The sequence below is a fragment of the Lepidothrix coronata genome, unplaced genomic scaffold, assembly GCF_001604755.1.
Source record: "Lepidothrix coronata isolate B3197 unplaced genomic scaffold, Lepidothrix_coronata-1.0 Scaffold68, whole genome shotgun sequence".
Taxonomy (NCBI): Eukaryota; Metazoa; Chordata; class Aves; order Passeriformes; family Pipridae; genus Lepidothrix; species Lepidothrix coronata.
In genome coordinates, this window is record NW_016690248.1 from 4,202,763 (window position 1) to 4,223,419 (window position 20,657).

Consider the following 20,657-nt stretch of genomic DNA (forward strand, 5'->3'; position numbering starts at 1 on the left):
AGAAGGACAGCAAAGATCTTAAAGGCTCCTTGCGAGCTGCATGTGCCCAGAAGGTATGGATATGGCAAGTCTCTCTCACCAAAACCTTTAGAATATAACCCTTACAATGAAAATGGTTTACTTTTCAGTTACCTAGAAACCACTGTCTGGACATCACAAAACTCTGTATTAGACTGTAATTAGATATATTTCACAACATCCCCATAAGGGAAATCACTAATTACAGCAGTTTGCTGAAATTAAGATAAGTATAGTCATGGCTGGTAGTGACTATGATATTATTGCAATCTTGTACTTCAGGCTATGATTGTACCAAATCTCAGAAGCCAAGAGGGTTGGATCTGACTGGCATATGAATAAAGAGTGAAGAACTGAACTAGGCATTAGTAATTTCTTAAGAAGTCATGTTCTCATAAATCACAAGTCATATTAATTTGCTCAGGAATAATTATTCTGGGACTTTGATGCCAGGAAACACCCTGGAACATGAGAGGTTCTGTTGTGTCAGAGAGATAAAACCTATGGCCTCTCCTAATCAGCTGTAGTGATCTAAAAATCCTATATGTCTATGGGACAGATAATTTTGCAAGACAAGTATATTGTTCATAGCAGCATGGGAAAATCCTAACTCAGAAACTTGTATTTGCCTTGCATCTTCTCATTAGAAATGTAAAAGTATCTTTTTTGTCTTGCATTTAAATACTTTTGTGAAGCATTACTGGTATCAATGGTGAGGTATTTCTATTGTAGAGCTGGGTGCATCTCAGCACTGCAGTAAGGAAGTCTCTTTACACACACAGACTATAAAAAGTTCTGTGTTATAGCAGGTAATCCATTAGTTAATGTGAGGTAACAATATTCTGGTAATGTAGTTTTAGGTTTTGTGAAGATTAATTAAATGGTATTTTAGCTTTTAACAAAAATGTATCAAATGTTATTTTTTATTCCTTCTATCAACTTTTTTTTTTTAATGGATACACAGAAAGGGGAGCCTGGTTGCGAAAAGACTGCAGAACTTTGCTAATCTGTATGAAATACACTGGGATCTAGGAGGACTGTTAGACTTCCAGAGAGTGAGCTAGAAGAGGTTAGGGTGTATTAGAGTCTACATTTGCAAACTGTCTCAAACTGTCCTAGCTGGACACACCGTGGAAAGAGCTGGTGCACAGAAGATTCAATGAAAGAGCAGGATCCAGCCAGCCAGTGCCCAAGAAACCCAGATAAATGGTTCATAACGGAAATCCACTTTGTAACTGAGATGTAAAACTGTACTTGGTGGTGGTGTGGGTAGCGCTTCCTGAGCTGTTAACTTGAATTGCAGCTCCAAAAGCTCAGCAGCCTTCACATCTGCCCAGGCATACACTTTCACAGTATAGCTGACACCAAAAAGGGTGTTGGTCACCGCTCTTCCTTAGCAACCATTTCTGAGCAATTAGTCTCACTTCCTCCTTTCTGCTGTCCGCAGGGCCCTGAGCTGGGCAAGCCTTTCAGCCTGCTCAACTAAATGCAAAAGTAGCATTTCTCTGCTACTTTTCCCTGGCTTCTCCTCTCTTCTTCTGCTCCTACAGCAGGAATGCCATCCTTTGTTTAACATAAAATGGCTCTAAAGTTTTGTTAGTGGGTATGTATTGGGTGTAGCTGGCCAGGTGCTGGCAGTGGTGGGCTGCAGGGGTGGTCTCTTTGAGGAAACGGGGCTGCCCCATGCTGGACACAACCACTTCCAGACAGCTCAAACAGACCCATTGTGGGGCATGGTTGAGCCCCCAGCACCTCTGGGAAAACATATTATGGAAGGGCAAACCCACTACATAGGAGTGAGAGAGAGAGGAGTGAGGGGGGAAAATGTGAGGAATAGCAGTGGGAACAGCACGGTCAGAGAAGAAGGAGGGGATGGAGGTGCTGCAGGTGCTGGAGCAAGGATTTCGCATGGAAAGGACTACAGTGGAGCGGATATCCACACTGCAGCCCTTAGAGGACCCCAAAATGGAGCAGACAGATATTTTCTGAAGGAACTGCAGCCCATGAAGAGCTCATGCCAGAGTAGTTCTTGAGGACTGTAGCCCATGGAAGAACCCACACTAGAGTCAAGTGTGGAGAAGGAGGAGCAAAGAGGAACTATTAAGGACTGGCTGCAGCCCTCATTCTACAATTCCTCTGCACTGCTTGGGGCGTGGTGGTGCACAGGTAGAGGAGTTGCAAATGGAGGGGTGAAAGTGGTAGGGTGGTGGAAAGGTCTTGTTTTCATTTAGTATTTGTTTCTCACCATTCAACTCTATTTTTAATTGGCAAAAAAAAAAAAAAAAGTTAATTTCACAAGTCAATTTTGTGTGTGACAGTAAACGGCAAATGATCTCCCTGTCTCTATTTTGACCGATGAGCTTTTCCAGTCGTTCTCTCTCTGCCCTGTTGAGGAGAGACGGTGAGTGAATATCTGGGAAGGCAGCTGACAGCTGGCCAATGTCAACCCCTCACTTGGTAACAAAGCATCAGAGACAATTTTGAAGTCTTTCCTCTCAACTGCAAGAATCAAATCTGTAAAATCTTGGGGAAAATGTTTTTGAATGGTTGAACAGTCTGACAAAAAAATTTTGTGTTTTTTACCTCTGGGGGAAAAAACGAACCGAACCAAATCAAGCAACAATCTCACAAACCCCAACCCACATAGGAAGCCCGACTATTTGCAAAAGGATGCACAAAGCTGCAGGACGCTGGCGGTTTTCATGCTGCCACTGCTGCTCTTCAACACTTGCAAGAAGCCGGGAAAGCCGGGTTTTCCGGGGCAGCCCTCAGCAGGGTGAGCATGGCGGTGTCACGCGTGCCGAGGGGCCCAGGCCCTGCACCCACAGAACGCGCCGTGACGGAGGGTCAGTCCGGTTGAATTTAAAACGAAGGGTCAGTCCGGCTGAATTTAAAACGAAGGGTCAGTCCGGTTGAATTTAAAACGCCGCAACGGACGTTTTGCCTCCGACTTCCACAGATGAACCCGTGCACGGCTCCGGGCGGGACGCGGGTTCCACCCTGGTAGGGCGGAGGGTTCACGAGCAGTCCTCGGACTCGGACTTGCTCCAGCGGGACTGGCGCGGGAGAACCCTCGACGGGGCGAGGGAGCGGTGGCAGTCACTGGAAAAACACGTTTTCCCGCTTCCCCTGGTCCCCTCATGCCCGGGGGTGTACTGCCTCCGGCGGCGCCTTTCCCGCTGTCAGGCACCGCTGTCCAGGCGTCTCCCCAGGCCTGCGGTGATGGCTGGAGCGGGACGGGGCGGGGACAGGGAAAGGGAAGGCGGGGGGAAATGTCGCGGTCGCTACGGGAGATGGGGGAAAACCGGAAGCCGGCGGGGCGGGGCGGCGCGGCGCTGGCGGGCGCTCCCTGTCTCCTGGACGCTCCCCGTCTCCCAGCCTCTCCCCTCCGGGCGGCGGCAGCGCCAGCGCCATGGGGTGTTTCTTCTCCCGCCGCAGGAAGCCGGCCCAGGGCGGCCAGCAGCAGCAAGCGGGAGCCGGCCAGGACGCGGCGGCCGGCGAGGAGAAGGCGCCTCAGTACAGCTGGGACCAGCGAGCCAAGGTACCCCCCTGGCCGGTGCCGCCCGGCCGCGGGCAGGACAGGGCTGGGGGTACGGGCTGTCTCGGCGCCCTCCCCTACCACCTGGGGTTAGCGGGGCTGTGGCCGGGGCAGGGCCCCGCTCGCCACGGGGGCAGCGGGAGTCTTCTCCGGTCCCGCTGTCACAGCTCGGTCCGCGCAGTTCAGCGCGGTTATTGAAAAAACAACAAAGTATTTAGCCTAAGGATTTTACCAGGCAGTCTCAGACTGTACGAGCGGGCGCTGGATCCCGCGGCTGCCGCCGATGCATCGGTCCCCGGTGCCGCTGTGTCCCGGTTCAGCTGCCGCTGCCTCCCGGTGGGACAGCGCCCTGTGGGCGGAAAGCTCGGCTGTGACAGTCCCCACGGGCAGCGAGAGGGTGTCTACCTGCCGTCGGGATTTCTGATACAGTGTGGGGTCCCCTGGGTGTGTGCGTCACACGAGCAAACTGGAATAATTGGCAGCTGGCAGGGGAGCTGCTTATTCCTGGGCGAGCTGGAGTCTCCACACCTGGCATTTCAGTGGAGGCATAAAACTCGTGCGTTGTGTCCTGACTGTCAGTATTGATTCTTCCTGTTTGTTTGTTTGCACTCCTTTGGTGGTGTTTTTTTTATTATTATTTTAAAGCTAGAGGAAGTAGAACTAGCTTATCAGTCCCTAAAATGATGGATGAAGACAAATCCTTCCCAGTGCTGCTTCCTGAGCTACTGAAGGCAATCGTAAAGTCTCAAGCAGGAAAGTGTTTAGATGGTGGATTGAATGTGTTTCTTCCTAGCCTCATTTCAACTTTCACTTCCTAAATATATAATGACATCATAGCCCTGCTAGGCCTCTCCTCCTCTCCTCTCCAGCTGCTTTCGGGTGGGGGAAGGAGAAACTGGAGCAGGCCATAAACTTAATTGATGTGGTTTTAACAAACAAAATCCCCAAAGCTTTAGGTCATATTTTACAGGTATGAAAAAGAAAATGTGTGAACTTATTTGAATGTTTAGCTTGCTTGTTTTTTTAAACTTGGCCAGGTGCTCTAGGGTGTCTCTTAAGTCTTCCAAGTAGGTTAAGACAAGCTCAGATGGAGATGAGCTAGAGAGCATTTGTGTGGCCTGAAGGAATCAGTTCCTTGAGGATAAAGATGAGTGATCTGTGTTGGTCTTGTTGCTTTGACTGGATATGGATATTTACAATGCAGAGAGAGAAGGGGAGGATGGCAGCCTGTCACTTATATGGAGCCTATTCTCAGAGGGAGAGGGCTGTACTGAAACCATAATTTAGAGTGGCAGAACAAATTTTAGTCTATCTAAAAGTGAATTACTGAATCAGCACTTGGAATAATATTTTTTAGTTTTAGAGCAAACTCATCAGCTAAAGCTCAACAGGTATGAGACTTTTTACCCAGTCTACTTATATGGCACTAACTTTGAAAACTAAAAGGAGGAAAGTCAGGATATAGAAAGGCTTGATTCAGAGAATAGCCAGCCTTGTTGCTAAGGAGGTGACTGTTTTTAATGTGCTGGAAGTAGGCTCAAGCTAATAGACGAGACTATTACAGCATCAACAATCTATCTCTCTGGAGTGAAAAAAAGTGTGTCATGTTTTGTGTGTAAAACTTCTTCCTTTTCTATAAAAGTCTCTTAGAAACCAGAAGAATCAGTGAGTTTGGGCTGTGCTAATGAACTGTGTAAGCCATCAAATTAGGCGCTTAATTTTGTACTGTACAGCCTAAGAATGGCTATTTAATGTTTAAGACCATTTCTCTTGCTCTTTGCAGCCTTATCTTTCACTGGGCTTTTTTAGTATATGCTTAATGCATTAAACTAGGAAAGCATTAGAGTCACCTCATCTTAGGTAAAGGAATACCGAGCATTTGGTACACTAAACTTGTTGATTCCAGTTTGTACTAAGTGAGACTAAGTGAGCATTAATGCAGTAGCTTTTAGTGTTGTCTCTGATACCTTATCCTGTTGTCTGTTGTTTTCTCATTTGATGCATCACATATACTTACTTATTTTACAATGTGTGTTTGTACACAAAGTTAAATTGAAGTCAGTTGGAAAACTTGTGGCATGAAGACTCCTTTCTGCTCATCGAGTCCATTGAATTGTATTCTGAAGCCCGAAAACCTCAACTCTGAAAACGGATGTGCTAAGTGGTCTTTTGGTGTTAATTTCCACCATTTGGGTTGGGGATGTGTTTCTGATTTTAGGCTTTCTTACTCAATGATGCAATTCTGGTTATATAGTGCAGTTTTGCAAGCAGGTTTGGTAATTGTCTGTAGTTCTTGTAAACTATCCTCTGTATCTTCTTACAGGTGGGTACATCTTGCTGCTCAGACACTCCAGCTATCTTCCTGTAAACTAATGCCATTCTGACATTCTCACTGTAGGCAGAAAAATGTAGACACACTTTTGTGCATGTTTGTCTGATTAGGGTTGCGGAGAGAGGTGACTGCTAGTGACAGCTGTGCTGGAAGAAGCTCTGAAACGGAGGGGTTCCTCCAGTGAAACTATTTCTTCTGCTTCTATTTCTTCTTCTTCCACTTCTCAACACCATCGCTAGTTGAGTCTATTTTAATTATGTTCGGATGGCAAAATATAATTACTATTGATACTGTCTGCTAGTGTAGACCTAGGCAAAGAGTGATATGATGATATCCTAGGGCCCATATAACTCTTGTGTAATAGCCCCAAAAATGGACCATGTGGTAAAAAACTCTAAATAGAAAACATTATAAAATTCTGATAGTTGAACTGAAATTAAGGAAAGTATATGAATTTGAGGGGCCTTTTCAGATTTCTGCATGAATTTATTAAGTGAGGACAGAAGTTTTAAGATATGCAAAAATTAATCAAATTTAGATTGCATTGTAAATCTGCTAGAAGCTCTGTAATGCTTGCTAACCCTTAGGTTTGGAGAACTGTGTGAAGATTACTTATGGTGCAGTAGAAGAACCAAAGGATCAGTTTATCTTGAAAACAGAAGGGAAAAGGATGAATATTCAGTTTCTTGGTGCTCTAGGATTCTTAGTCCATGACAATAAGTAGAGCATGGTTTATTCCAGTTTGTAATTACAGCATCAAATCCTGAGGACTTGTTAGGTCTTGTTGATGTCTTTGGGCCATCATGAGAGTCCCCTTCTGACCAAATGTGGGAGAGGAACTTGGTGATGCTCAGCTCATCTCAGCCTTCTTCAGCTAGGTTTTCACTTGGAAGATAACACTATGTTTCTGCTCCTGGTCTCCCTTTTCCTTTCCTACCTTACTGCCTTCTGTATGACTAACATTGTTTACATGTGTGACCAGAGCAATAACTTCAGCAGTAACTGAATATGGGTATGTACAGACAGGAACTCGGATTTTGTGTCTTGTGATGACAGATACACTCATGTGCTGTGACCTTCTCTGCACAAGAAGAAACGCGAATAGCTGCATCATCTTTTTTGCAGTTGTCTCATGTTTGAAGAAGTAGGATTAGAATAATTATTACCGTAATGGCATTTAGAGCTTAGAGGGACTTTCCTTCCCAGATGATTTTTCCTTTTAGAAGGAACAAGTGAAGTTTTGTTTTATGTCATCTGAGTTGTAACTTAACTGCTTAGTTGATGGGAAACATGCAGCGATCATTGTTATATTGTGCTGTGATGACCATATTCAAATGGTTTAAAAAACTCAGAGGTTTAACCTTCTACATAAATCATAGTTTTTTCTTAGTTACGTTACATTTGAGGATCCTTCAAGAGTGACCTGAGCTGATTTGGGCATGTTGAACTGTCTAGATATTGTTTAGGTAGTCACTTTGTATTTTATTTTGGAATATGAATAAAATAACTTTTTTTTTCTAACTAAGTGGTGAAATATTCTGTCCTTAAATCCAATTCCTGTTACACCAGCAGAACTACCACAGTATTTCTCAAAACATAGTCCATCAACTGAGAAACAGTCAACAGGTTCATATTAACAATATTTCCAGTTAAGTCAGGTATAGGCATGTAATAGCTTCCTTTCTTCTTCCTCTTGTCCTGTCTGTAGTATTTGGCAATGGTTTGCTGCTCAGAAAAGTATGATCATTTTATGCTATTATGGGTAGTCTGGAAGAGCAGGAAGATTACCAAGAATAGAATGAAATGTGGATTCAGACTGTTATATTGGCCGAATTTAAAGTCAAGGTGTGCAGGAGATGCTCCAAGATGAGAAACTGTATACTAGTGACTGGAACCTGCACTACTCTTTCCACCTTGTCTTGTTATGCACAAATCTCGAAATCTGCTGGAGGGTAGCTTCAAAAAGCAGTCTCCAGAGGATGTTGCAACTCACTACTTCAGGGCACCAAACCCATGCAAGTATGAATTTGCAGAAGTGTCTAGGCCTGGGAAGGCACTTTTCTTTCTTATTTCCTTTCTGTTAATTCCCCTGCTGACAAAAATAACTCTTAAAGCTTCTTAAGTTTGTGTGCCTGCCCTATAGTTGCAGCTTTTAATGTCACTGGGTCAGCAGCCAACTCTTGTATGTTATCATCTGTATATAAGTTCATAACTGAACTGCCATCTGTTGTGACTTAGAGAGATAGGGAACAATTTTTTGAGAATTATATTTTAAAGGGAAGACCTTAGTGTAAGTGGTTTAGAAATACTTTACAAACTATTGTTTGCTCATCAACCTAGACACAGGTAACTAGGGGAGAACTGTAAACTGTTAAGAACAGCAGTACCTTCTCGTATTTGTGGAGGTGTGTCATTCTTGACTGAAACTCCTTTCCTGATGGACCCTGTGAAAAAACCTTGTTGAAACAGGAACTCATACCAGAAAGAGTTCAAGATGTTGGGGTCCTTGGTGATTCCAGGCACAGTTACCACTGAAAACTCTGAAGGTCTAGTACTCCCAAGTCTTCTTCCCAATGGCAGCTGCCTAGTTTTGATGCCAGTAAACTGGATGATGGTTGCTGAAGAGATATATGTCATGTGCAGCTTTCACGTCTAGTCTCTGACCTTCTTGCAAGGCAAGTGTTTACAGGAAGGAAAGCTGCCTAATACACCTTGCACTTGTTGTAACAGGGTGTCCTAGATTTCAAAGCAACCATGACAAACTCTTGTTTGCTCTCACTTCTCTCCTTTCTTTATTCTTAAAATCCTTGCTCCTTACGATTTTTCCTCTAGTCCTTTGTAACAGACTTCTCATTATTGTTATTGCTGATAACCAAAAATGAGACTTCTGTACCTGTTTTGAGAGGGAAGAATATTTGTGTAAGTGGGGCTTTTTCATCATCGTATGTGGTTATTCTGTGGTGTAATTTTGGAACCTGTGCATAATCACTTCTGTTAGAAGGTTTGAACTCCTGAGCTGTGTGCATGTCTATTAATGTATGATTCTTACCTACTCCAAAAACTCTTTAAATTCATCTGAAAGCATTAAAAGATGCCTCTGTGAATCCTGTCATCCTTTGAACTTATACCAGCCTGGGGGGGGAAAAAGGCATTTAAAAATCTGTTAAGGGCTGGAGAGTAAAGCATCTGTCTGGGTGAGATGGGTGAATTTGGACAAAGTTTTTTGAAACTTTATCCAAATACAAAGGACAAATAGATGAGTTATCAAATAGTTGATTTTTGCTGACCTGCCAACTGCTTAAGATTTTATAGCCAATGATGCACCAGATGAATGGGTACAGAAATTAACATAGCCCTGGTTATGGTTACATGAGACTGCAGATCTTACCTTTTTATGGTGGTGTTTTTTGTTTGTTTGTTTGTGGGTTTTGTTTGGTTTGTTGTTGGTTTTTTGATTTTTTTTTTGTTTGTTTGTTTGGGGTTTTTTTGCTATGTTGCTAAGATAAAGCTTAAGAAGCATATAGGGTTGACCATCAGGATAAAGAAGCTGGTTGCAGTGATTTAATATTAACCTGTCGATGATACCTGAAGACTTTAGAGATGGTGAGCATGAACTAAGAAGGCCAGTGGCATCCTGGCTTTTATCAAAAATGGTTTGGCCAGCTGGACTAGGCCATGAACTGTACTTGGCACTGGTGAGGCCGCATCTCGAATCCTGTGTCCAGTTCTGGGCCCCTCACTTCAAGAAAGACACTGAGGTGCTGGAGCATGTCCAGAGAAAGACAACAGAGCTGGTAAATGGTCTGGAGCACAAGTCTGATGAGGATCAGCCGAAGGAGCTGATGTTGTTCAGGCTGGAGAAAAGGAGGCTCAGGGGGGACCTTATCGCTCTCTACAACTACCTGAAAGGAGGTTGTAGCCAGGTGGGAGTCAGTCTCTTCTTCCAAGTAGCAAGTGATAGGACAAGAGGAAAAGGTCTCAAGTTGCTCCAGGGGTGGTTTAGATTGAACATTGGGAAAAATTTCTTCATAGAAAGAATTGTCAAGCTCTGGAACAGACATCCTGGGGAAGTGGTAGAGTTGCCATCCCTGGAGGTATTTAAAAGATGTGTAGATGTGGATTTGTTTAGTGATGGACTCAGCAGTAGTAGGCTAATGGTTGGGTTTGATGGACTTAGAGGTCTTTTCCAATCTAAACAATTTTATAATTCTATGAACATGTTAACAACTGTTGGATGCATCCTCAGAATCATAGTTCTGCCTCATAGTGAAATATGCCTCTTTCACTGGCATATTTCTTTTACCCAGGGGAAGTGATATATTCATATCTGCTACAGTCTATTGGGTTACCCCCTCATCTCAGGGGCAATAACCCAGTGAGGGGGGAGAGTGTTAAATCTATTTCATCAGGTTTCACCTATCATTCAAGTTGTGTCAGGGCAGAACTCTTAATTCATGTCAGGGTAATAAAATGAAGCTCCTGAATCTGATAATAAACTGAATTTTTATCTTTAACTTTCTTTCTCAAAAACTCTCATTTGAAACTGTCTGTAAGCTGTGAGTTTGTTGACTAACCAGTGTTTCTCGCCTAGACCTAAATAAAAATGCAAAGTGAAGGTGAAGTTTCACATATATCTGCAAAGGCTACTGGAACGTAAAAATATGTAAATATTCTTCCCAAGAGTGCCAAGGCAGTGGGAGGATTAAAAAAAGGTTTATTTCAGATGCAAGGACCACTTTTTTTTTTGTGATGCTGCATGCATCAGGCCCCAGGGGCAAAAGCCAAGTTCCCGCCCCCTCAGGGACCTTTTTATTCTCTCTCTTTCTCCTGACGTTCCCAAGGCCTCGGTGTATCTCTGTTAGGGCTATCTCTCTCTTCTCACATACCAGAGAGCAAGGTTGAGAACTTGTCTTGCTATACGGGGTGGGGGAAGCATTGAAATTGCCTTTGAGAAAAAGTTACCATTTAGGCAGAAAGCCTTCCTAGCAAAAACCGAGTTCTATCTTTCTGTTACAAATTCTTCTGGAAATGTATCTATTCCTACATGGCTGTATAGCATGAGCTGGTGCTGCTTCAGAGGCTTTGTGGAGCAGAGCAATTTAGAAGGACATGCTTAGGTTCCAAATTTCAAAAAAAGCTGTAAGTTCTGGAAACACTGAACTTCTCCTTCTGAAGAGGAGGAACTGTTCCTCTGTGCCTTGTTTTGAAGGCAGTAAGCCTGTCTCCAAGGGTAATTTAAAAAAATCTCCAGCATACAGACATACACAAACGTACCTAAATGTTCTAGGAGTTGCCTGGGGAGAAGGTATCCAAAACCAATTTTGATACTTGTATTCTCAGGTATGAGAGAATATGAATGTAAATATCTTGTATGTGGATCAAATATGTAACATTACATGAGGCTAAAGACCTCGGAGAGTTGGAATCCTAAGCATACGGTATGACTGCGTCTCCATGTTGTGTCTCCCAATTTTATTTGTAACTCTTCCAACTAACTTTCCTAGATGTGTACTAGTGAGGAGAGAATTCTAGAAAGCTATCTTCATTGTCTCAACTTCCATTTTATTTGGAAGATTGATCAGCTGAAAACCTCCTTTCCTGTCTGGATGTCAGATGTGTTGTGTACAAGGAAGTACATTTTATCAGGTGGTAGGCACTTCTAGCTTCCTTTAGCTGCTCTGGCCAAAAGCTACGTAGGCTGAGCTGGTTTAGTGAATGTCTGGCACTAGCCCATCCTGGTTTATGCCTTTTGCTAGTCTCTAAGTATCGTCTGAATGTTTGACACGCTGTGGAGGAGGAGTTTCTTTCACAGAAATTGTTGTAATGCATGATAACCGATTATGGTGCAGCAAACTTTAGGGCCGTCAGGCTGATATTCAAATAGCATGTTTGTGGTCTTGTGTCAGGCTCGTTCAGGTACTTGTATACTTCCAAGTGCTATTTTAATAAGTTTTCACAAGAGGGCAGAGTAGAATTTGCTCCAGGAATTGTAATTGTCTGGAGACTTAATGTGTAACTAGAAGTGAGCCAGCTCAGATTCCTTCAGTGTTACAATATGGGCTGTATTATTCATGCTTTCCACCTGTATCACATACAATCCTGAGTGCTGTGTGGCTCTTGAGTCACTGCTCCCCAACAGAGTGTCCCAGGGACAGCCACAGCCTCTCTCGAGTGTTCCTCTCTAGCGCGGCGGATGCTGCAGTGTGGAGGAGGAGAGGTCTGTAAACATGCCCCCTGCACCACCACTGCCAGTTTTTGCTTCTTGGACATAGCTAAAACAATCTCGTATTTGTTAGCACAAAAATCTTTTCATTGTTAGCACAGGAAAATGCTGTGCTTTAGATAAGCAAACTCTCTGTAGTTTGCAAACATAATAGAGGAGATACTGCTTGACAGCAACAATGTTTCTGTGTTTCCTTGCAACATGTTGAGGTTTTGTTAAATATGATCGAGAAAGCTATTCAAAAAGGAAATACTGTGTATCCCCAGCTTTATGAATCTGTATGTTGGACAATTTATTTATTACAGTTACTACTCTAAAACCCAGAACCATCATCCTTCTTGAAACAGTTCAGAGTCCGTAGAAAAAGCTAGCTCCCCCCCCTTTAATAAAGAAAGGACAAAATGATTTAATTGCTTTGTTTTGTTTTGTTTTTGTTTTTTTCCCTGGCGAATCTCAGAAGTATAGTTTCAATTCTTTGTTGTTCCTCAGTACAGTGTATTCCAGTAGTTTAGCTAAAAGAACTGCTTCTGATCTTTCATCACTCTTTGAAGAGTCTTCTGGAGTTTGTCCTGCACAATTCAGTGGTACTTCAATTAATGCAAGTCAGTTGTCATTTAGCATTGTCATATTCTCTGTATGTGAAGATTTTAACCTTCTTTATTTTTTTTTCTTCCTCCCTCAGATTGACCCCAAAGATTACACTTTTTCTGGACTTAAAAATGAAACTGTGGGTCGACTGCCTGGAAAAGTAGCAGGGCAACAATTTGTCATTCAGGACTGTGAGAACTGTAGTATCTACATATTTGACCATTCTGCTACAATCACTATTGATGACTGTGTAAATTGCCAAATCTTTTTAGGACCAATAAAAGGCAGCGTGTTCTTCCGTGACTGCAAAGATTGTAAATGCATAGTTGCCTGCCAACAGTTTCGCACTCGAGACTGCAGAAAGCTGGAGGTATTCTTGTGCTGTGCCACCCAGCCCATTATTGAGTCCTCCACGGGTATGAAATTTGGATGTTTCCAGTACTACTATCCTGAGCTTGCTTTACAATTTAAAGATGCTGGTCTGAGTATCTTCAATAACACATGGAGCAACATCCATGACTTTACCCCTGTGTCAGGAGAAAACAATTGGGGCCTTTTGCCTGAAACCGCTGTAGTCCAAGATTATGTTCCTCTGCCCAGCTCTGAGGAGCTGAAAGCCGTCAGAATTTCTACTGATGCTACAAAGAGCATAGTACCAATAACTCGAGGGCGGAGACAGAAAAGCAGTGATGAATCATGTTTGGCTGTGTTTTTTGCTGGTGACTACACAACTGCAAACGCCAGGAAGTTAATTGATGAGGTAAGCAACCTTTGTCTTCATTCAGCTTTTGGAATTCTTCATTAAACTTTCTTCTGGACAGCCTTTAATGCTCCCTGAAGGGGAAACACACAGGCTCTGTTTGTTTACTGACCATACTGATCAACTGCACTGTTTAAAACCTTAAAGCAAGATAAGAGACTGAATCTCATTTGATCAGTCAGTTGCTTTACAGCTGACATCCTGTGAGTGGCACCTCTATCCTCTAATAGTTCCAGTATATTTTTCCATCGTGGCATGGCAAAGCAATGTTCTGAAGAAAATGTGTAGTTGGTTTGATGAACTTGGTCAAGTCAGTAAGTGATTGACAGTGCTTGTGAAAGGGATGTAGCTGATTAACTTGTTAGCTTACTGCCTGACAAAGTCACAGCTAACAAAAGTCTGTCCTAAAAGTTTTTCTGTGCTAAGAGAGACTCTGGAAAAATAACGTGTTAAAATGTATCTCCTGTGACATCTAATGTTGTAATTTTTTTTTCTGAAAGAGGTCGTGAGTGTTTGTCATGGCTAGTCAGCTGTCTTCCATTACTTAAATAGCTGGTGTGGTCTTTTTTTTTTTTTCCCTTTCTGTGTGAGGCAGCAGCTTCCAAGCTTGGCTGAGTTTGTACTTTCCTGGGGCTAAAATTTGAGTGTGGCTGGCTGCTTTTAGCACCCTGAAGTGTCAGGGTAGCCATGTAGCCAAGTAACCATGGGCTACAGCATCTGAGAGAGGTATCTGCAAAAGCTGCTGATCACAGTGTTGTATGATCCACTAAACAACTGGTGGAGCTCTTTCCCTTGGGTTTTTAGCTGCAGGGTGTTTCCTTGCCTCCCCTTTGCCCAGTTGGACTTTTGTGGAACTGAGTTACTAACAGCTTCTTGAATGAAGGGAGATAATGATACTTATGGTGGTTTTTTTTTTCTAGAGAAGGAATAGCTACAGTAAAGAGGATAATAGATGTGTTCTCCCGTGTTAGTAGTTCTATAGGTATTAAAGTTAAGAAGATGCTAGAAGACTAGTTAGTGAGATTCTGTGGAAATCTTACTGCTCTGTAGATTAATGGATGCTTTGGAAGTACAAATGTATTTGCTGCTTTTCCACATGCTTTTAGTTTCATACTAGATTTAGAGTAAAAAGGTATGTGGAGTGTGTGATGTGTGCATGTGTTTTCAAAAATTTGTAGCTATTTTTCCAAGATGGAAAGCTTCAACAGTGGATAGATGAGAGGTTGAGCTAATGCTTGACTGAACTATTGCAGACTAATGAGAACTAACTGCTTGATTCCAGATGCTGAATGCTTTTAACTCCCATTAGTTTCAGCTTCTGAGGGATTGTGGGGAAAAACACACAACCCTGAGCCATAATATAAAACAAAACCATTCACATTTATTCCTTTAGGTGCACTAGTGCAGAGGAGAAAATCTGGATGAATGGAATGAAAATAAACAGAAATGTAGAAAAAGAAAATGGTCTTTGAAAAGAGCAGAAAGGGTCCCTTTGCTCTGTGGTTTAATGTGTATGGGAAAACTGGGTATATTCCATTGTAATCTGGATAATCAAGCTGAACTCTCTGCCTTAGAAGCATTTTTAACATGAATTCTTTCTCTGGTAACAGATGACTGGTAAAGGCTTTCAACTGGTACAAACTAAAGAGGTCTTAATGAAGGCAGAGGATGCGCACAGAGTTTTCCAGCAGCATGCATCAGAATTCATTCCACTGCTTGAAAAAGGTGAGTTTGTGTTGTTTTCTTTCTCCTCTTGATATAGGAATCTGTCACCAGAGAGCTCTGGAGAAGAAAGAGAAGTGAAGGAGAAATTTGTGTTTCAAAGGCATACTGTAAAACCTGTTGAGATGAGTTCTGGAAGCCTCAGTGAGGCAAACCGGCAAAAACTCCTGAAGGCATCAGAAACGTGTATTTTGTGGCTCTGCTCCCCCTCTAGTGGTCCCACCACATAGCTCTGGAGCACTGGCAATGCAGGTCTGCCTGGAGTGGTCAAAAGAAGCTCATGCTCTTAGACTGTTTTTAACTTATCATCATTCGTGCTCGACTACAGAGATGTTCAGAGTTTCTGTATAAATATTTAAGTGAACCAGTATAGATGTGCATAGAGCAGACAAGCATTAAATTCCTGTTTATAACTGGTGTACTGTCAGAGTATTTCAAAAGCCTTTCTATTGATTTAACTGCAATTGGGTTTTGTCTCTTCTTGCAGTACTGACATCTTGTTATCTGTTGTATGTTAAAGATCAATATTCACTCCCAAACTTGGCAGCAGCTTGCAGGTTTTTTCATGGTGAGACAAGGGGTCTGTGATATTCATTGCAAGAATAGGACAAAAGATGAAAGTCTAGTTTATGGTCTATTTTGCAGCTATGTAGGAAGAAATACCATGTTCAGAATGAAACCAGAGAAAGGGGATGTGCAAATAGTGGGTGAGAAGAAGTCTAAAAATCAGGCAATTTGCTATCTTGGGACCGAGGCAATAATGCCTGAATGACTCAGTCCTACTCCAGATGTCTGTGAAATGGCTCACTATTTGAGCAGTATAGTCTGACTCACTTCCACGATGCCCAGCTCTCTTTAGTGTTTTTGTGCTATTGCTGTCTTTCAAGAAGTAAAACTGGAATCCTGCCAAAATCTCTGCAAAAAATGAGCATGGAATAGCTGATACTTTTTTCTCAGATAACACTGTGCTTTTTTTTTTAATGTGTTTTAAGTGTTTTCAATTCTTTATCCAGCATTATGGGGCTGCTTGAACAAAAATTATAAAATGCTTCTTGTGAGCTTCACAATTCCCTATGGATTGAGAAATCTGCTGTTTCAATGCCAGGCTTAAAAGTAGTATTGATTTTAGATGAAACTGTTTTCTAGGTCCAGTGGTTGCTTTGGAGTTCAATGGAGATGGTGCTGTGGAAGGATGTCAAAGCACTATAAATGAAGTTTTTAGTGGGACCAAGGTAAGCTGACGTATTGCTTTATCGACAGAAAATATTACAGAACGTCTGAGCTACTTCATGGTCAAGATGTAGTGTTGACATACTAAAAAATCTTTTTAGGTTCATGAGTAGTAAAATCTGAATACCCTTTGGTGGTTGTTGTTGTTTTGGTTTTTTGTTATTTGTTGGTGGCAAGAAAATCTTGTCACTCCTAGGAAAGCAAGTTTTAAATCCCCATATCCATTGAAGAATAGACAATTTCCACTTAAAGTGACAAACCCTTTGCTTTCAGGCAGCTGTTCAGAGAACACTAGAATGTCTTTTAGACAAAGTGTCCATACAGCTCCTTGCTGTCTTTTGGTTCCTTTCAAAGACTTACTTGGAACTAGACTGCCCAGTTTCTGAAAAACAGTCTTCTTGTAGTAAGTCATCTCATTTAATTTTTTGACTGAGGCTATTGCTTGCATGATAAACAGCTACAATGCTATCTTTTACACTGAACTGTTTGGGTATTGCCTAAGACAATTGTAGTTGATCTGCTGAAAGCTTTCAAAGGTGACTCTCCTGGAGCTTGGACTTCACATGCATTGATAAATTTTGAAAAATGCAAATGTAATTGAAGTTATTTCAAAAAAATAGTCATCTGCTGAAGAAGCAACTAAGTTTTTTTGAGAGGAATATAGCACAAGGAAGTCCTTCTTACAAACTCTGCCTTTCTGTTAAAGGAAAGTGGTAGTCTAAGGATTTCGTGTATTTATTTTAACCCCCTTCTCCTGGACAGAATTGACTTTACCAATCAAAATACATCTAAATGGACACTAGCTGAAGCTGTGACCCCTGAATAATCAAGCCTCAAACTTGTAATCAGTAGAAGGCAAGGGTTAATGCAGCTAGCATGTTTGCTAGGAAGAGGTGATGGTAACAAACCTCAGGGCTGAGAGAATTCTAGGACTGTTCTGTCATACAGTGGAAACCAACAGAGTTGTGCCCCTCATGAAATGCAAAACTAAAAATTAGCATTACTGATTCCAAATGAGCAATGACTGCTTTTAGTGGTGCATAACTATTTTCTTGTTTAACAAAACAGGTTTTTGTATCGGAAAGCAAGGCATCAGCGTCTCAAGATGTAGACAATTTCTACAACTTTGCTGACATGCAGATGGGAATGTGAAGTTTAGCAGGAAGGTGTCCACGTATGGTTTGTCTTGGCACTTGGATGTCACTTGGCTTGAATATTGAATTAGTTTTGTCATTTGGTTTTGTATTTCTTGTATATCCTTTTTATAAAGCTACTGGTGGTTTTAATACCATATTACCTGAGTTGGAGTAAATGGCATAGCCCTCCATGTGCATTGTGTTTGAAACTTATGTTTCAACTCCAAAAACAATTGAGCTTTTCTACTAACTTTTTTACAGTGATTTCTAAACATCTATCGACACTTGAATGTTTCTTGACAACATCTAATGGTTACAAGTATTTAAAAGTGCAATGCTGATCGAAGTTTGATGCAGTAGTAATTGTTACCTTTAACTCAGACACATTGTTTAGAAAGTGCATTTATGTGAAACTTGATGCTCAAAACTTTCCCACATGCAAATTTGTCTTCACTGGGGGTCCAGGAAGGAAGCTGTAGTCATTGACTTTTTCTGAAAGCTTAGTCTGAAATGAATTGTCCTTATAGCACACTTTCAAAAATGTTTTTTGACTTTGGCTTACTCTGCTTCAGCATATTTTTTGAATAAAGTTGTTTGCAGCAGCATTTATGCCGAGCCTTGTCACAAAAGCATTCTGGTAAGTGAGCACTTGCCTGGCTTTTCTACTTTGAGGTGAATTCTGAGCATGAGTGCTCTGCTGAAGCTATTCTAAGGTCCACTCAGGTTTTCTGGTGATACAGCTGCCTCTGGCATTCCCAAGTCACATATGAGATATACATGAGGTTCCCTTGGACTCAGAGCAATAAGTCTCTGGCACCATTGTTGCTTGCTAGAAGGGACACCCAGTAATCAGTAGTCAGAGAAGAGCTCTGATGGCATTTAAAAACCCCTTTTCTTTGCTATACCCCAGGAGAAGGCTTTTATATTCAGCAGTACTAAAAATTGGCTGTAAATGCTACACACTGCTGTAGGGTTTATTTTGTATTAATTCTAAAAACAGACCGAAAAAGTGCTACTAGCATTTTTTGAGATGCATTTGAATAGTGATCAGTAAGAATGCTTATTGCTAAACAGTGCATATGAGAATGCAAATCTATATGGATATTAAATACATGATTGATTATTTTTGCATAATACATCCTTACAGATTTTTCTACATGAACTTAAAGCTTATGTCCTGGTTTACAAGCCCTCTAATACTTGAACAGAGTGTGCATGCAGACACACAAAACCAAATTTCGTAATCAAAATAGTGGCTTGCCAGTTTGCATAGCTTTTACAATTCAGTGAATGAATTTGGACTGTGTTGAGGTGCTAAACCATTTCCTCATTACGGTCATCTGTCAAAAGGGAAGATCTTGCACATCTTAACTGAAAATGAGTCTTGACTCATCATTTTCACAGCTCTGGAGCTCCACAGTGGGTGGATAAAAACACATCTAATTTTTTGGAATTGGCACATGAAAGAATCTGTTCTTCTGGAATTCATAATACTGTAATGCCAAAGAGAGGTTCTGAACTATCATTTTGTTGCTACTAGGCAAATGCTTGCTATTAAACTAGAAAATATGTCCTTAGGACTTCTTGTTACAGTTATGCATTGATTAAATAAGGAAGAATATCTCCTGAATAAACTAAACTAAACCAAGGTAAGAAAAATACTACTTCTCTGAAATGTTTTTATTTGACAAAATGAAATAAAATCAAGCCACTACCAGAATCCAACTGGTAGTAGAAATTGCCACTTATTTACACTTAGCCAGCCAGGATTAATTTATTTTTATTATATGTCTGAGGAGAGGCTGCGAAAAGAGCTAGTAATTTTAGATTGATCTCTAAAGTACTAGCACAACTCATCAGTCAACATTTGCAAGAATTAGTCTAGACACATACAGTAAATGTATTATTTTGGTATGTACAGTGCATTAAAATTTTGTAATGTACTAAAGAGCTGTCATTGTATAGTTTATCTAAGCAGTGCAGATATTGGACTGTTCTAGTTTCTAAACTTTTACATATACTATTTCCAAAGTTATACCTTGACACATGATTATGTTTATAGTTTACTTTTTATATCATCATTGCTCTGGAAACAAAAGTGCTAAATGGATTTTTGTGACTATTTTTACTGAAGGACAGGATGATTAATTGAAAATTAATCTAGGCTTGCAACAGTGGAAAAACTTGTCTATATGCTAGGAAAGAGCACAGTGTTGCTTTTTTTTTTAATATTGATAGTCTGCTTACAAACATAAAGAATTGTTAATAAAAAAAACCCTAAACAATGAAGGAGTTTCTCAATCCAATTATTTGTCTTTTGACTTCCATTTTTTGCTAACAGGTGTCAAGAACACTTTTATCCTAAGAGTCAGGTATTATATGCATTACAGAATGGTACGTGTTTCATGTAGTCTTTGTACATTTCATGTAGTCTTTGGACTTGTCATTTGTATAGCTTTTTATGTAATTTGTATTGCCCTGTGAATGTGATTCATAATAAACATGGGAAATATCTAAACTCTGGATTGTGGAAGATTTTTTAAAATTAGAGTATATTGTAAAACATAATGTAATTATATTAAGTATAAAAACTGATTTCCATGTTTCAGCGGGGACTTTAATTAGATACTTACAGCTTATTGAAAATAAACATGAACTCTGTAGTCAGCCATCCTCCAGAAAAGGTGATTTTTTGACAGCAAGGATTTTTCCTTAGTCACTGAGGACATGATTAACTGCACACTTCAGTTTTCCTAAGAAAATATAGAAGGTATTCATGTATCAAGCTGTACAGATACAAGTACAGATATTCCTGGATGGAGGCTGTTAAAGGACTTCTCCCCGATCTCTGTGTACATGTGGTGGTTTCTTTTCGTTTTGTTTCTTGGCTCTTTTTTAAAGTTGTAAAAGTTTTTTGTGCATTTCAAATGTTCTTACCTCTTTGGGTACTAGATGCATGCTAGTGATGTGGTCATAGCAAAAACAGATTGTGGTGGTTATACTAGTATAGTTGTTCATTTAGAAAGCAATTCCTTTGTATATCCCATGTAACATCTGAAAACAGGTAAACATTTAATAAATTTCCAAACTCAGCTTTAAACTGGTCAGAA

At 41.1% G+C, this 20,657-nt stretch overlaps 1 protein-coding gene across 1 annotated transcript; it reads left to right on the top strand.

Moving 5' to 3' along the window:
* The first annotated feature begins 2,956 nt into the window (after nucleotides 1-2,956).
* Nucleotides 2,957-20,065, top strand: RP2 (retinitis pigmentosa 2 (X-linked recessive)). Its single transcript, XM_017818440.1, has 6 exons — nucleotides 2,957-3,021; nucleotides 3,457-3,559; nucleotides 12,794-13,459; nucleotides 15,070-15,184; nucleotides 16,328-16,413; nucleotides 17,480-20,065. The coding sequence occupies exons 1-6, from the start codon at nucleotides 2,978-2,980 to the stop codon at nucleotides 17,561-17,563; spliced, it is 1,098 nt and encodes a 365-aa protein (XP_017673929.1). The 5' UTR covers nucleotides 2,957-2,977; the 3' UTR covers nucleotides 17,564-20,065.
* Nucleotides 20,066-20,657: the final 592 nt, after the last annotated feature.

Bases quoted from the DNA above. Each gene is read 5' to 3' on its own strand.
- RP2 (XM_017818440.1), top strand. From the start codon at position 2,978: ATGAACCCGTGCACGGCTCCGGGCGGGACGCGGGTTCCACCCTG. The intron at 3,022-3,456 runs GTAGGGCGGAGG...CTCCCGCCGCAG, and splicing joins GGGACGCGGGTTCCACCCTG to GAAGCCGGCCCAGGGCGGCC. The intron at 15,185-16,327 runs GTGAGTTTGTGT...ACTGTTTTCTAG, and splicing joins CATTCCACTGCTTGAAAAAG to GTCCAGTGGTTGCTTTGGAG.